This window comes from Oryx dammah, unplaced genomic scaffold (assembly GCF_014754425.2).
Source record: "Oryx dammah isolate SB20612 unplaced genomic scaffold, SCBI_Odam_1.1 HiC_scaffold_1, whole genome shotgun sequence".
Lineage (NCBI taxonomy): Eukaryota > Metazoa > Chordata > Mammalia > Artiodactyla > Bovidae > Oryx > Oryx dammah.
Genome location: NW_024070185.1, coordinates 99,212,722 through 99,228,841, shown reverse-complemented (window position 1 = coordinate 99,228,841; position 16,120 = coordinate 99,212,722). Strand labels below are relative to the sequence as shown.

Here is a 16,120-nt window from a genome sequence, read left to right as displayed (position 1 = left end):
ACCATCTGTGAGTTCTTACAATCAGACCAGCCATTGGAAAGAGTCTAGTTGTAACCCTAACTTGATACAGAATAATACTCTTCTGACTAATACAGAAGCAAGGAATGTGTCTGGTAATTCCTTTCTGAACCACAATGATTCAGAGTCAGATGTCTTTTCTTTGGGTCTAACAGAAATGAATTATGAAACTATAATATCACCAATAGACACTCGGAAGACAGTCACCCCTCACTTTATAAGTTATCAGAAAAAGGGAACACATGAAAAAAAAGGATCTATAAAAAAAGAATTGTCAGCTCCTGTCTTTTCACTTGAGGGTTCTCAACCTCCTCTTCATTGGAACTTTAAGAGAAATGTATGGGAACAACAGAATCATTCATTCAACTTACAGAGTGGTGCAGAGCAGAGTACATGCGACAAATGGTACTCTCAGAAAGATAATTTATTCATTAATCAGCAAAAATATCAGTCGGATGAGTTAGAAGGCTTCATCTGTGAAAGTTCAAATGCTGGGACTAAAAAGACTTTCTGGAAAGAATCACCATCTGTCCCCAGTTTGGATTTATCCTGTGCTTCTGATTCTAATGTAAATCAAAAAGAATTCAACAGTCTTTATTTCTACCAAAGAGCTGGAAAATGTTTAGGACAGAAAAGGCACTCTGAGTCTTCATCTAACTCAGGAGACAACTCACTAACAGGTAACATGATTCAATAGTTGATAAAACTACTTCTAAAGTAATTTTAAAAGATAGAATCATCTCCAAATTAAAACAAAATTTTGTTCTAATTACTACACTTAAGAATCTTCAATAACTTTGGCATCAAAAAAATCAAAATTCTAATTATAGACTTTTAAGAAAATAAATGCAAAAAAATTATGTCAAAATCTTGTAACTTTAGATGAACTAAGCATTTAACTGAAGAAGTTATGGCTGATTCATATTGAGGTCTGACAGAAAACAGCAAAATTCTGTAAAGCAATTACCCTTCAATAAAAAATTAATTAATTAAAAAAAATAAAAGCACAGAACAAATCTAAGTCAAGCAGAAGGCTAAAAGTAACAAAAACTAAGTAAAGAAATTAGCCAATTAGAAAAGTAGCCTCCTTGTCAACCTGGGATATTTAATGAGCTAATATTTATGAAAAACTTATTTTGTAGCTTAGTCGGTAAAGAATCTGCCTGCAGTGCAGGAGACCCGGGTTCGATCCCTGGGTTGGGAAGATCCCCTGGAGAAGGAGATGGCAACCCACTCCAGTATCCTTGCCTGGAAAATCTTATGGACAGAGGAGCCTGGTGGACTGCAGTCCATGGGGTCGCAAAGAGTCGGGCACAACTGAGCGACTAACACTAACACTATATTCCCTTTATGTGAATTATTTAATTGTTAGTCCTATTAAATAGATACTACTATTGGCTCTCTATTTTACAATGGATATTTTTGAACATTTAATCATATCAGTTTTTAAAAGGACTTTATTTTCCCATTTTTGGTTATTATACCTTTTGTGTATTTCTTATTGCATTGGTCTGAGCACTTAAAACAAAATATTAAGTTCTGATGGCTATACAAAGATGGCCTTACTATGATGGGGAAAAAAAAAAAGAAAGGAGAAGCTGGAAGTTTCAAAACTCCTCTTTTACATGGACCATTCTGTGAGGCCAAAGAATCTTAAATTCTTTGTTTTATTAAAACAGAATCCCCAAACCATGTAAGTTCTAGGATTCTGAAAATTTAGATTTGGTCCCATAAATAGTCATAATTTGTTTTTTCCTGATTTTAAGGGGAAATATTCTTTCCCTAGTTTTGTAAGAACTTTTGCAAGAAATAAATGCTGAATTTTATTTCAAACTTTTTTTGGTTCCTATTGGAGAAAACCAAAATGTTTTCTCTCTTGACATTAATATCACTCAGCATTTACAGGTATACTAATAATCAATCATTTATGTCATTTGTGTGATGAACCTAGGTGGCTTTTAAGGAATGATTTTTTTTTAATTTGCTATTGAATATGGTTACTATTTATTATTTGATTTTCATATCTACATTCAAATGAAATTATTGTGTTCTTTATTTGTACTCTGTCAAGTTCTGACATAAATTTGTCCAGAGCTATTGGTATAACATCAAGATAATTTTCCATTTGTCTTGAATGTATATTTGTGGTCTCTGTGATAAAAATTATCTACCGCATTGCCTTTTAAATTTCCTCAAAATGTATCCATCACTTACAGGTATAAGACTATATTGCTGGGAATAATTACTACCACTCTAAATATTTTAGCCTCTCTTTTTATTAATTTAATCAGTCGACCTCTGTAAGTATACAAATCTAGGATATTTCAAACTGTGTCATATCTAACACAGTCATGAAAGGTGAGTCCACCCATGATCAGAGCTCAGGATAAATTCTTCAACATTACAGATATGCACTAAGAAACAGACTTAAAGAAGGAAAACATAAAAGCAGGAGTCTTAAACCCAGGGAGATTTAATTGTTTGTGAAAGACAAGAACGTACACATACATGTGTCTTACACTAATTAGTATCAGGCCTTTAAGAATAGGCACATTTATGCTAAAAATTTAATTTTTAATAGTCACTATTTTATCTCAGTTTGGACATTTCAACACTGTAAATACATGATAAAGAGACAAGAGCCACCTGAGCATTTGAGAAAAAAAATAGTTACACTTACTATTATCAGAAATAAAAGAACTTTCTTTTTTTTTCTTTTAACAGATTTCACGTCCTTACAACTACCGCAATTCAAAAAAAAACGTCTTGTGTATGAAAAAGTCCCTGGTAGACTTGACGGACAAACTCGCCTGAGGTTTTTTTGAAAGAAAGACTAGTGCTGCATGCCACATTTCATCATTTTTTTTTTAATGATAAACCAGTAATAAAATTATTTACATTTGATCATATATCAAAGAAAATGCAATTGTTCTTAGATGTTCTTGATGTTCCTATATTAAATTTTCATAACATATATTCTACTTTATAGTTTATCTTTTTAAGTATTCTAATTAGCAAAATATTGTTATAAGATCCAAATATCTCCCCAGTTCACCTAAGTATCTTGAGCCCTTTTTTTAAAGAGAGGCAGAAAACCTTACTGGATGTATAATCAAATGGTTATTTTGCTGTCTCCTCAAAGGCCCGCTGCCTCCAGCAAGTCTTTGAAAGGAGCTTCCATCTCATTCTGACCCTCTGAGTTCAAAAGTGAAGATCACCACAGTCTACCCTCCACCACCAACTTAAAACCTAGGGCAAAATTGAAGTTAGAGAACTTCCAATCAAAATGTTGTCGTCACAAACAAAATATTCAAACAAATCACTAAGAGAAAACATTTGCTACCCACATGATAGCAAAAGGGCTTACATTCCTAATATACAACGAACTCCTACAAATTGATAAGCAAAAGACGACGTAATAGAAAATTGGGCAAAATTTGAATAGATATTTCATGGAAGAAACAAAAATAGCCGGGAACATATGTGAAACCATATGTAGCTTCATTATTTATCAGGCAAATGCACATTAAAACAATAAGTTACTATTTTTTCACCTATCAGATCAGCAAAATTTTTGAGAATTCATAATATCAAGTGTCAGTATATGGGAGACAGAATGCTTTCCTGTACGGTTGGAGAGGATAGTTGGTATATTTTAAATGGATGATTGTAGGTTTCTAATTCCTGTAGTTAATTATATTCCATTGAATACATTTAAAAGAAAGACGTTTTATTTTAAAATGTCAATATTTCTAATAAAATTTTATTCTTTGCAGCTACTCAGAGTTATAATGAAACTTTTATATGTCTCTAAAACAGAGGTATGGGAGTCTCTGGTGGCTCAGTGGTAAAGAATCCACCAGCTATACAAGCAATGTAGGTTCGATCCCTGGGTTGAGTAGATCCTCTGGAGAAGGAAACAGCAACCTCCTCCAGTTTTCTTGCCTGAGAAATCCTGTGGATAGAGGAGCCTGGCAGGCTACAGTCTATGGGCTCACAAGAGTTGGACATGACTTAGTGATTAAGCCACCACCACCAGCAAAAGAGGTACATGGATTTTGAACATTATTTTAGCAAAAATGGTTGAAGACCATAGGCACATTTTTCCTATCTCTCTCCTGGTTTCTGAAGTGGTCATCCTGTTACTACCAAAACTGATTTCTACCTTCTGAGATCCAATGGACATTCAGACATCACCTCACTTGATTTCTCTTCAGTGTTTGATACACATCCTCCTTTTGGAAACAGGCTCAACTTTACATCAACTCTGTTACTCTTTTACTACACTTTTATTTATATATAGGATGTTTGGTTTTGCTTGAGTATGTGGAGGGTGGAGACTTCAAAGAGAAACTATTCCTTGAAATTTTATTAGAATTTCTATTGTACTTCCTTAAAGTTTCAGCAGGTTTGCTCCTAAACCAAGGTAAGGCTGTCTTCCCAGCTTGTAGATCTCCTTGATCCCATCTTTAATCAGCTTGCAGAGGAAAGGAGTTTCTTCAGCGCCCTAGACTGAGGCAAGCTTAGGCCAAGCTATCAACACACACCCCTCTGCCTCCTCACCAAACGCAGTGAAAGCACCTGAGCCCTTCTGCCTGCATTTCTCAGTGATGCTTGGTGTTTAAGGACACATTCACTCTGCCTGGGCCTGGAGCAGCCTCTTGTGCTGTTGCCCATCAGAGGCAAGGATACTGCAGCAGGGAGCCATTTCCTCCTTCAGGGTATCTTCCTGACCCAGGGATCTAACCTGAGTCTCCAGCATCGGCAGGTGGATTCTTCACCACTGCGCTACCTGGGAAGCCCATTATCAGAGGTATTATTGAGAGGCAGGTCTTGTGTTGGTACCCTAGGAGCAGAGAATAAACCAAATGAGCTCTGCTTCAGCACTGACTGAAGCAGTTGGGTTGGTCCATAGAAGCCTGAAGGGTCTGGAAAGGCCCTTATTAGGGGCTTACAAGTGTCAGTCCAGCCTCCAAGATCCTCTCCCAAACACATCACATGAAGTTTAGAATAGTCCCAACTTCCCAGTTTCTTGCCAAGGAAACTTCCATTCTTTCTCTCAGAGCATTTCCCCATTAGGTTTTTTTTAGGTTTGAAGGGGAGTTACTTGCCCAAACTTAGATCTATGACTGGTAGTTGTGATGCTCACCTCTGAGGACCTTTGAGTGGCTTTACCCCCAAGTTCCTAGGCCCAGCCCTAACTTTGTCAGACTCATCAGAACATCAGCTGCCCCTTGCAATTGTAGGAGGAGGTGATACTCCTTCCCTTGTCATTGAGACTCAGCATACAACTGGGCATAAACACCAGGGTGTCCCACTCTGCTTCTCACAGTGAGAGTCTGGTTTTTCTCCCCAAATAAAGCTGCCCTAAAGCAAACAATCCAACAATTATAATAAGTGGGAGTAGCCTGGGTTGGTGGGGATGGGGAGTGCAAACTGTAGCAATCCAAAATGAAAGCTGAAAAAAACATGTCTTCTGCTTTTGCTTTATTTGGTGGTTTTTTCCTGTACAAGAATTTTAAATTTCATACTTATCTATTTAAATCGCTTATTTAAATTGTTTACATTTAATTTGATCAAGTATACACCTCTTTTCTTTTTTGATTTCTGGGTTTCCTGCTTTTTTTAAGAAGCCCTCTTTTACCTTGAAGTTACACTACTATTCTAACTTTTCTTCTGATGCCTTTGTATCACCTTTCTTTAACCTATGTGGAATTTTTTTACAGAGTATAATACAGGCCCAATTTTATTTCCCTCTGAATGGATAGCCAGCAATGCCAACACCATTTGTTTCCCTTGAATAGGGAAAAAAAAATCAGGCCTACTTCTGTACTATTATGATCAATTCAATCATGTATTTGTCTATTCCTAGGACAATAATATTGTTTATTTTGAATTTGCTTTTTTTTTCAGTCATATCATTTTGATTCAGCAGTTTCAAAGTAAGTTAGTACCTGGTAAGGCAAGTTTTACCCTACCATGTTTTATACACACTCACACACACAGTTTTAAAAGCTATTCTTGGACACTTGATTTTCTATATAAACTTTCAGTTATTTTAACTAGCTTCCCTTAAAATATAAAAAAGGAATTCCAATAAATCTACATAAATTTTAACAAGATTGCATTTTAATGACATCGTCCTATAATCCTGAAATTTTAGATTCTGTTCTATAAACATTGGTAAAATTTTTCTTTGATTCTTGCACTTTTGTTAAATGTATTTTTGGTATTTTTTATAGCTTTGTCATTAAAGTAGAAATGGGATACAGTTTCCATTTCTACTTTTAAAATTATAGTTGGTTTACAAAGATGTGTCCATTTCCATTTTTAACTATTGTCTGTGTAGAAAATACTTTTTATTTTTTTGTATTTATATTTAGCCACCCTCCTAAACTGTATTACAAATTCAAATATTCTTTTTACTAAACTCTTGAGTTTTCAAAGTGTAAAATTAAATAACCCATAAATACAGATATTACTTAAATGTTTACACCATTTCATTTTTTCATCTTACTGCCTTAGCTAAGACTTCCAAAGTAATGCTGAATAATAGTGGTGATAAAAAAAGTATCTTGATTGTTTCTAATATACTGAATGCTCCCACATTTCACCATGTAATATGAATTTTACTGTTGGTTTTAATAAACTGCCTTTATCATCTATAATTTCTTTCTCATTTCATGAATTCATTTTGTTTTTATTCGGAACAACTACTGAATTTTATCAAATGACTTGCTGGCATAAATTCTCTTCTTTAAACCCTTCATGTAAAGAATAACAATGCTTTGCTTATGTTGAACCAGCTTTGTCAGCTTGTATCTTCTCTCTTGATAAACTACTGAACTTGATTTGCTTATATTTAAGACACAACTATATTCATATGTGAGATGTCTATATTTTTCTTGTACTATCTTACCAAGTTTTTGCCAAAGGGAAAGTGAAATCAAGAGGTGTTTTGTTTTGTTTTTTCCTGACACATCAAAAGCTGTACATAATTAATGTATACAACCTAATGAGTGTGGAGATAAGTATATACCTATGAAACCACAACACAATCTATGCCATAAACTTACCCATCACTTCCAAAAGTTTCTTCCTGACTTATTATTTTTGTGATAAGAACAATTAACATAAAATTTACCCCCTTAGCAAATTTTAAAGTAAATAGTACAGCAATCTTAACTATAGGCACTGTGCTGAACAGTAGATCTCTAAGGCTTACTCATCTTTTATAACTGAAAATGTATTTTTTAATGGAGACTTTTCTAAATGCTTATTGTTGTTAACATGGAGAATAGAAAATGTTTAAATGCTAATAAAAAGAATCCAACAGAGAAGTTGAAGATAAAGGACAGAAAGGACAATTGATAATATGACACTTCAGAGAAGATCAAACAGAGCCACAGAATGAATAAATGGGTTAAAGAAGGGACATCCGCATTTCGATCCCATGGAAGGGATTTCGATCACTTAGATTTGGAAGTTTAGTGGCTGAAGTTAAAGGAGTTCCAACTAATGACGTTTACATTCTCTAGTGTAACACTACGTATGTTCAAAGATATCCCCATTTATCCACGGATTTATCCATAGCCAGACAGTGTATTAAAAAGCAGACATCACTTTGCCGACAAAGGTCCATACAGTCAAAGCTATGGTTTTTCCAGTATGGATGTGAGAGCTGGATCATAAAGAAGGCTAAGTGCTGAAAAATTGATGCCTTTGAATTGTGGTGCTAGAGAAGACTCTTGAAAGTCCCTTGGACAGCAAGGAGATTAAACCAGTCAACCCTACAGGAAATCAATGTTGAATATTCACTGGAAGGACTGATGCTGAAGCTGAAGCTCCAATACTTTAGCTACCTGATTTGAAGAGCCGACTCATTGGAAAAGACCCTGATGCTGGGAAAGACTGAAGGCAGGAGAAGGGGGTGACAGAGGATGAGATGGTTGGATGGCATCACTGACTCAATGGACATGAATCTGAGCAAATTTAGGAGATAGTGAAGGACAGGGGAGCCAGGCCATGCTGCAGTCCATGGGGTTCCAGAGTTGGACACGACTTAGCGAGTGAACATCAAGAATACATAGCTATCTCAAAGAGCAAATGTGGCCAGTAATTGAGATATTTCTGCATATTATACCTATTTTTCACAAAATTCTACAAGGACTTGTAAACAAAATTTCACTTCCCACTTTCAGCACTCAATCGCCCAAGCAAACAAAATCTATGAAGCCTTAAAACAAAATCAGACATAAAATGTTGCTGTCATTAGTAGAAATTAAGCAGAAATTTTATTTCCAAGTTCTTCAAAGATTAAAACAAACAGAAATAAAGTATTCTTTTAAGTGTCCCAAATTAAATCAAAGGCACATCATCAAAATAATATACCTGTGACATTAAAAATTCATTTAGGTTGTCATATTTTCATATTACTTTAAAAAAATCATTTGCAATGCTCTGTAGATCACATTTAAATATGAAATAATTTAGTTTTTTTTTTAAGTAAAACCACCCCTATAAAGTAGAGGAATTTAAGAAGACGAAGATCAAATCTGCTTCATATACTGGATGGGGCAGTCTCATACAGAAAACAACATTCATCTTTGCAAACAAGGTTGCTAAGAAACAGATCCCATGCTTAGTGTTGAAAATAAAACAATCTCCTCATTTAGAAAAATCAAGACATCATTTGATTAACAAAGCCCATTCTTCCCCCAATTTTATACTTGCCTGTCTTCATTTAGAAATTATAAATTCATGAGAAAAGAACAAATTTTGTTATGGTATAAAGATCTTAGTTGGGAACAGCAAATAACAAATATTCAATTTTTTAACAAAGAATACTGTTTTCCTTCCCAAAATGTAAACATCTAGTAAATAAAACATACATAACATTACAGGCATAGAAACGCTAGTAATTCACTTAATGAAAGAAGTGTATATTGGTATATTTGGCGGTAAGGTTTTTGTTTAAGTATAAAGCACTTCAGCAAAGAATCAGGCCATTATTATTTAAAATCTACACCTTCACCCAGTTTCCTTATTTGAGTAGAAACATCAATTTCTGTAGAATGTTGGCTAAAGGACCAGGTCACAGGAAAGGTCCTGTGAAACATCTAGAAGTCATGTGGTTAGAGAAGTGTTTTCTTGAAATTTGGAGGCAGTCATTCATCAGTTTGTGCTTGAAAGCATTCTTCAGCGAACTTCTTCTCTACTGTAAAGAAAATTTGGTAGGTTTTCACTTAGTAAGATTTATACATACAATTAACTTCTCATTATTTCATAGGTCACTTTAGGGTTCTCAAAGTAGAAAGTAACAGGTTAATGTCAGAAAATCCAAACCACACCATTGAATGAGTAACATCCAGGAAAGTGCTTTGTAAAAAGACAAATGCTATGCCAACATAAGACTATTATTTTAATATCAGAAATGTAGACATTTTCCATTAAAAGATACAATAGCACCTAATAGTATTATTACTTCCTTCTTGTTAACGTGAATAATTTCCTCTTCAAGTATATGAAAAAAGATCTAAGATGATTACTTCCTGTAAAACACCCCTTGTGCATGTGTGTGCTCAGTCACTCAGTTGTATCTGACTCTTTGCGAGTCCATGGACTGTAGCCTGCCAGGCTCCTCTGTCTGTTCATGGAATTTTCCGGGCAAGAATACTGGAGCGATTGCCATTTCCTACTCCAGGGGGTCTTCCCAAATCAGGGATCGAAACTGCATCTCCTGCATTGGCAGACGGATTCTTTACCACTGCGCCACCTGGAGAACCCATAAACACTCCTGAGAATAAGTAACTTGAAATATACTGGCCACAAAAGAATAATAATTTATGCCCTGACCTCTTAAAAAAAAAAGTGAAAATATGAATTCAGACCCCATACAACACATTCAGTTCAGTTCACTCGCTCAGTGGTGTCTGACCCCATTAATTGCAGCATGCCAGGCCTCCCTGTCCATCACCATCTCCAGGAGTTCACTCAAACTAATGTCCATCGAGTCGGTGATGCCATCCAACCATCTCATCCTCTGTCGTCCCCTTCTCCTCCTGCCCCCAATCCCTCCCAGCATCAGAGTCTTTTCCAATGAGTCAACTCTCTGCATGAGGTGGCCAAAGTATTAGAGTTTCAGCCTTCCTCAGCAATCAATGCAAAGAAATAGAGGAAAACAACAGAATGGGAAAGACTAGAGATCTCTTCAAGAAAATTAGAGATACCAAGGGAACACTTCATGCAAAGATGGGCTCAATAAAGGACAGAAATGGTATGGACATAACAGAAGCAGAAGATATTAAGAAGAGGTGGCAAGAATACACAGAAGAACTATACAAAAAAGATCTTCACGACCCGGATAATCACGATGATGTGATCACTCACCTAGAGCCAGACATCCTGGAATGTGAAGTCAAGTGGGCCTTAGAAAGCATCACTATGAACAAAGCTAGTGGAGGTGATGGAATTCCAGTTGAGCTGTTTCAAATCCTGAAAGATGATGCTGTGAAAGTGCTGCACTCAATATGCCAGCAAATTTGAAAAACTCAGCAGTGGCCACAGGACTGGAAAAGGTCAGTTTTCATTCCAATTCCAAAGAAAGGCAATGCCAAAGAATGCTCAAACTACCACACAATTGCACTCATCTCACACGCTAGTAAAGTAATGCTCAAAATTCTCCAAGCCAGGCTTCAGCAATACGTGAACCATGAACTTCCAGATGTTCAAACTGGTTTTAGAAAAGGCAGAGGAGCCAGAGATCAAATTGCCAACATCCGCTGGATCATGGAAAAAGCAAGAGAGTTCCAGAAAAACATCTCCTTCTGCTTGACTATGCCAAAGCCTTTGACTGTGTGGATCACAATAAACTGTGGAAAATTCTTGAAGAGATGGAAATACCAGACACCTGACCTACCTCTTGAGAAACCTGTATGCAGGTAAGGAAGCAACAGTTAGAACTGGACATGAAACAACAGACTGGTTCCAAATAGGAAAAGGAGTATGTCAAGGCTGTATATTGTCACTCTGCTTATTTAACTTATATGCAGAGTACATCATGAGAAACTCTGGGCTGGAAGAAGCACAAGCTGGGATCAAGATTGCTGGGAGATATATCAATAACCTCAGATATGCAGATGACACCACCCTTATGGCAGAAAGTGAAGAGGAACTAAAAAGCCTCTTGATGAAAGTGAAAGTGGAGAGTAAAAAAGTTGTCTTAAAGCTCAACATTCAGAAAACGAAGATCACGGCACCTGGTCCCATCACTTCATTGGAAATAGATGGGGAAACAGTGTCAGACTTCAATTTTTCAGGCTCCAAAATCATTGCAGATAGTGATTGCAGTCATGAAATTAAAAGACGCTTACCCCTTGGAAGGAAAGTTATGAGCAACCTAGATAGCATATTAAAAAGCAGAGACATTACTTTGCCGACTAAGGTCTGTCTAGTCAAGGCTATGGTTTTTCCTGTGGTCATGTATGAATGTGAGAGTTGGACTGTGAAGAAAGCTGAGCACCGAAGAATTGATGCTTTTGAACTGTGGTGTTGGAGAAGACTCTTGAGAGTCCCTTGGACTGCAAGGAGATCCAACCAGTCCATCCTAAAGGAGATCAGTCCTAGGTGTTCTTTGGAAGGACTGATGCTAAAGCTGAAACTCCAGTACAACACATTAGAACCCAGGAAATGTAGGCTACCCTTTAAAGAGGTGTTTTCATTTCAAGAATACATTTTTAAGGCTCTTTCAACCCTACTTACACTTTCCCCAGTTACTACATTTGTTCCTCCATTAATACACAGAAATACATTCTGAAACCCTTAGGAAAGAAACCACAGCTGGTGGCAGGAACGAGTCTCCTCTGCAGTCCTTAGTCCCAAGCGTAACGAGTCAGTTGACAGCACCAAGCAACATCACAACTCCAGGATGGTGTAAGGACAGAGAAGACGGTATTAAGGACAAGAAATTACTATTGGCCAAGTCAGTTCAAAAGCTCAAGTACATAAGGATATTATCATCTGGTGAGTTAGTACAAGAGGACTGAGGCTCTCCTAATTATATGTATTCCACAAGCAGGCAGATTAGAGTCACCCTTCAGGTAAAGTTGTGCATTTTGCTTGGATTTATTTTAATTCCCTCAAGAACAGTAGAAATGTAAAACTCAGTTGCCCAAGTCCTTTGGGAAGCCCCAGGATAATCCCATGGCCCCAAGATGGCCTGGGGTATCATTACTCACCAGTCTTCAGAGTAAAGCACAGGATCTGGGCTCCCGAAAGGGATTGCTTCCAGCTGGAACACCCACCAGCAGGGCATCCTTGCAGGCATTCTGCATGCAGTATTGTTGAAGCTCTGCAGCCGCCTGAGAGACCTGGAACAAAGGGACACGTGCTCTTGACATGCTGCTCACAGCCAGGTCCATCCGGCAGTCACTTGAAACTCTGAAAAATGACCGTACAACCTGATAAAGGTCACACTTTATCCTCCCAGAGTCTCTTTTTGCTGCAAGTTCTAATAATTGAACTCCAAAGAGGGAAAGTTACAACTTCTATGAACTTTGATTTAGGGCCTTTTTGTTTTAGTGGCTTATTTGACAGAGGAAAGATAAAACATTTTTCACCCATATAGAATCCTGGTTTTGAGACAAAGTATAAAGAAGTAGCTTATCCTAATGTGCCCTTTACAAATTTTCACTTATAAACCACACATTGATATATCCAGATTTGCCATGTGAACAGACTGTTTTAATATTTACAAGGCTTGGTGGAGCCTTATCCAGTCTGCTCAAAGCAAGTGATGAGGTTTCTCCATCATGCTTTTGAAGCAGAATAGCTTACTGGTCAAGAGTGCAGCCCCTGGGCACATTACTTCTCATCTGGGAAATGTATTTGTAATAGTGCTTACCTCAGTGAGTTGAGGTAATAATTAAATGAGTTAATGCACATAAAGCACTTTTCCAGTGAGTCAGCTCTTTGTATCAGGTGGCCAAAATAATGGAATTTCAGTATCAATCCTTCCAATGAATATTCAGGGTAGATTTCCTTTAGGACTGACTGGTTTGATTTCCTTGCTGTCCAAGGGACTCTCATAAGTTATTAATTCAAAAGAAATCTGGAACCAGTTATGCTCATGCTAACTATGTCTCCTTCAGAGGGAACAGGGGAACTCCATACATGATGGATAGAAACTATCTCTTAGGACCCCCAGAAAAGTGGGACTAACTAGAGGCTAGCCTAAATATGGTCAAAAAGTTAATGTGGATGATACACAAAGAAAATAAGAGAATAATTAAGTGGTCGGTATTTCTCTTGCACTTTCAAGGGGCAGAGACTCTGGCCTGGGAGAGTATAAGCCCAACCCTTAGGAGTTGTATCCTCTCAATGGAAGTGGGCTAATCCCCACTCAAATCATATTTCTTTCCTTGGTTGGAGCCCAGGCTGACCAATCAACTTCTGAGAGACTTCTCCAAAGCAAGTAAGGGTTCTTGGAACGATACTGAGCGTTCCAATCAATGGGAAGGGGTGCCTTCTATCAAATGCTTCGAAACCAGTATTCCGCTTTATTTACCAGTTAGCAAGTCTGCAAAAGAGAACACATCTCTGATATCCGTCTGTCACTGAGCCCTGAAATGAGGCAGACCAGAGACCCTGGATGGTTGTGACTCCCTAAGGTGCTCCCTGAGAAAAATCCTGCCAAGCACCCTAAACCATACTGCCATGATGACACCCCACAAAGAAGCTGCGTGACTCTGAGCAACTCACTTGACTTCTCCAGGCCTTAGTTTCATCACCTGTAACTGTTTTTTAAATGTAGATAAGAATACCTCCCCCAGCTACTTCCCAGGATAGGCAGACATCCGGCTCACAGTTTTTCTTTCCATCTCAGGCTCCAACATCATCCTCTACATTTCCAGCAATCCTAGTTTCCATTTCCTGAGCTCCTCTTCTCAAACAACCTTCTCCTCAACACCAACAGTTACAATCAACACTGCTCCGCATCTGAAATTTCACACTCCAACATCCTACCTTCTGATCACAATCTCTCCCGCTGCTTCCTGCCTTCTCACTACACCTGCTCTTTGACCTCAAGGGGAACATCTCTTCCTTTTTCATCTGGCCCATCCAGGCAGGCTGGCTCTGTTCCTTCTCAGTTCAGCCTCCTTCTAGCCAGACCCTTGGACTCCTTGCTTTCCATTCCCATTTCTACCTTTCTGGCAAAACTCCCCTGCTAACTCACTACTTGGATCAGCTACCATTCACCACAGATGCCTGGGTGGCCAAAATGCTGCTGGAGACAAAAGAAGAAAAAGAAGAAGGAAAATAAGACAATCAATCTCACAGCAGCTAGGTCTTCAGAATCACAAAGTGTCTCCGAATGTGTCTGCTGGGGGTCCTCTGGCATTCCCCATAGCGCAGTCTCCCTCGTCCTCAGCTCTTGTGACTCCACTAGTTCCCCTTTTTTCTGCCCTAAAAGAAAATTCGGCCTCCTATTCCACAAAGACATTTGTCATCATACAAGTTCTTAGGCCTCTATCTGGAAATATATGTGTTTACACATATCTCAGAAGGTGCCCCTCCAATCCCAGGCACCCTTAGACTCCCTGTCTCTACCTCCAGTTCTCCTCCCTTTGTTTCTCCCCCTTGACCTAAAAATACAGTGTGTTCCTTCCTCTCAACCTCAAAATACAGCTTTTCATTTCCTAAATTAAAAAAAAAGTTTCTTCTTTAAAACCAGATTTTTTTTTTCCAAAAAGTGTCTGCCTATCCTATTATAATTTAGATTTGGCTTCTACAACTATATGTCACTGAAGCCTCCTTTGTATTCCACAGCTCTCTCTTTACCTTGTATATAATCTTCACATCACTTTCTGAAATTATTTTATTCATTGGTTAATATGTTTATTATTTCCCTTCCCCCTAGGAATCACCATATTCTCAGTGCATAGAACAGGGCGTGGTGCAGAGTGGAGGCACTATCAATCACCAAGTATCACAGTAGTGTTCATTCATTCACACACACATTCTACAAATAATCCTATATATGCTAGTTGGTGAACACAATTACACACCAGAGGCTTTTTATCAAGGGACTAAACACTGGACACGTTGTCTGAGGCCCCAGTTTTGATAACCTCTCCTTCCGCGCTCCAGTACCCCGGCTTCTCTTCTCACAGCTGTCTCTTTCAGCGGGTCCCTGGGCTCGACGCTCCGGTAACCAGTTTTCACTCCCCTGCGGTCTTTCAGCTTTGTTCTCTGAGCTTCGGCCAAAACAGTCAAACGCCTCCCGGGCATCCCTTCAAAGTCCACGTATCCGAAACTGAACGCACCATCTCTCGCCCCCACCGTAGCGAATGGCCACGCCATCCATCCCGTTTACCAGGCCAGAAAGCCGAGCAGTGCCCTCCTCCCCTCGCATCCTCTCAACCCATCGCCGAGGCCCGTCCATTCAGGCGCCTCCGCAGCCCTAGACCCCATCCCTCCCGCACCCGCCGAGTTCGGGGAGGGGAGGCCACCAGCGAGTCGCCCCCATTCCTGGGGTCCTCGCGTCTGCCCCGCACCGCGAGTCATTGCCCGCAGCACTGAAACCTGACCGCCCCGGGGCGCTCGGTCCCGGACAGCGCTCGCGGAGACAGGAGCTTCTCCCCGGCGCCCCCAGACCCGGCCTCCCTCTCGGGGCCCCGCGCCGCCGCCTCTCCCGGGCGCTGGGGTGCGGCCCCGGCCCCGCGCGGACCCCCACCCACAGAGGCCGGGCCGCGCGAACCAGGCCGGGCGCCGTCCTGAGGGCCGCCCGCGCGTCAGGCCCCCCGGCTAGCGCCGGGGTCGGCTCCGCAGCCCTCCGCCCGGAGCGGCCTGCTCCTCTCAGGCCCGCGGACGGCGGGACGGGGCGGGAGCGGGCGGTCTCCGCGCCCGAGGCCAGGCGCCGGCCTCACCTTGATCCTCTCCACGCCGGCCTCCAGCTTGAGCTGCTCCACCAGGCGCTGCAAGGCGCTCACGCTGGCCCCGGAAGACATGGCGGCGGCCTGGCCTCCGAGAGCGCGCGCGGGCGGCCGGCGCGGAGACGCGAGGCCGGGCGGCGCGGCACCGCCCCGGGGCGGGGAAGCCGCTG

At 39.9% G+C, this 16,120-nt stretch overlaps 2 protein-coding genes across 4 annotated transcripts in view; one reads left to right on the top strand and one right to left on the bottom strand.

Annotated features, from left to right (window-relative positions):
• The window catches only part of SHOC1 (shortage in chiasmata 1), a 91,113-nt gene extending 88,221 nt beyond the window's left edge, over positions 1–2,892 (top strand). Inside the window, exons 27-28 of the mRNA XM_040239337.1 lie at positions 31–698; positions 2,743–2,892. Coding sequence (XP_040095271.1) covers positions 31–698; positions 2,743–2,843 — 769 coding nt within the window. The 3' untranslated portion in view covers positions 2,844–2,892. The remainder of the gene's footprint in view (positions 1–30; positions 699–2,742) is intronic.
• Positions 2,893–4,377: 1,485 nt separating this feature from the next.
• On the bottom strand, positions 4,378–16,120 carry GNG10 (G protein subunit gamma 10). 3 transcript variants are annotated; one of them, XM_040239328.1, is made up of 3 exons: positions 15,945–16,101; positions 12,255–12,386; positions 4,378–4,864 (listed from the first exon to the last, which is right to left on the bottom strand). In XM_040239328.1, the coding sequence occupies exons 1-2, from the start codon at positions 16,023–16,025 to the stop codon at positions 12,261–12,263; spliced, it is 207 nt and encodes a 68-aa protein (XP_040095262.1). In that variant the 5' UTR covers positions 16,026–16,101; the 3' UTR covers positions 4,378–4,864; positions 12,255–12,260. The 3 variants fall into 3 exon arrangements, with proteins under 3 accessions (XP_040095262.1, XP_040095256.1, XP_040095260.1); XM_040239322.1 differs by lacking the exon at positions 4,378–4,864 and adding an exon at positions 8,285–9,235 and having other exon boundaries at positions 15,945–16,120; XM_040239326.1 differs by lacking the exon at positions 4,378–4,864 and adding an exon at positions 8,285–9,793.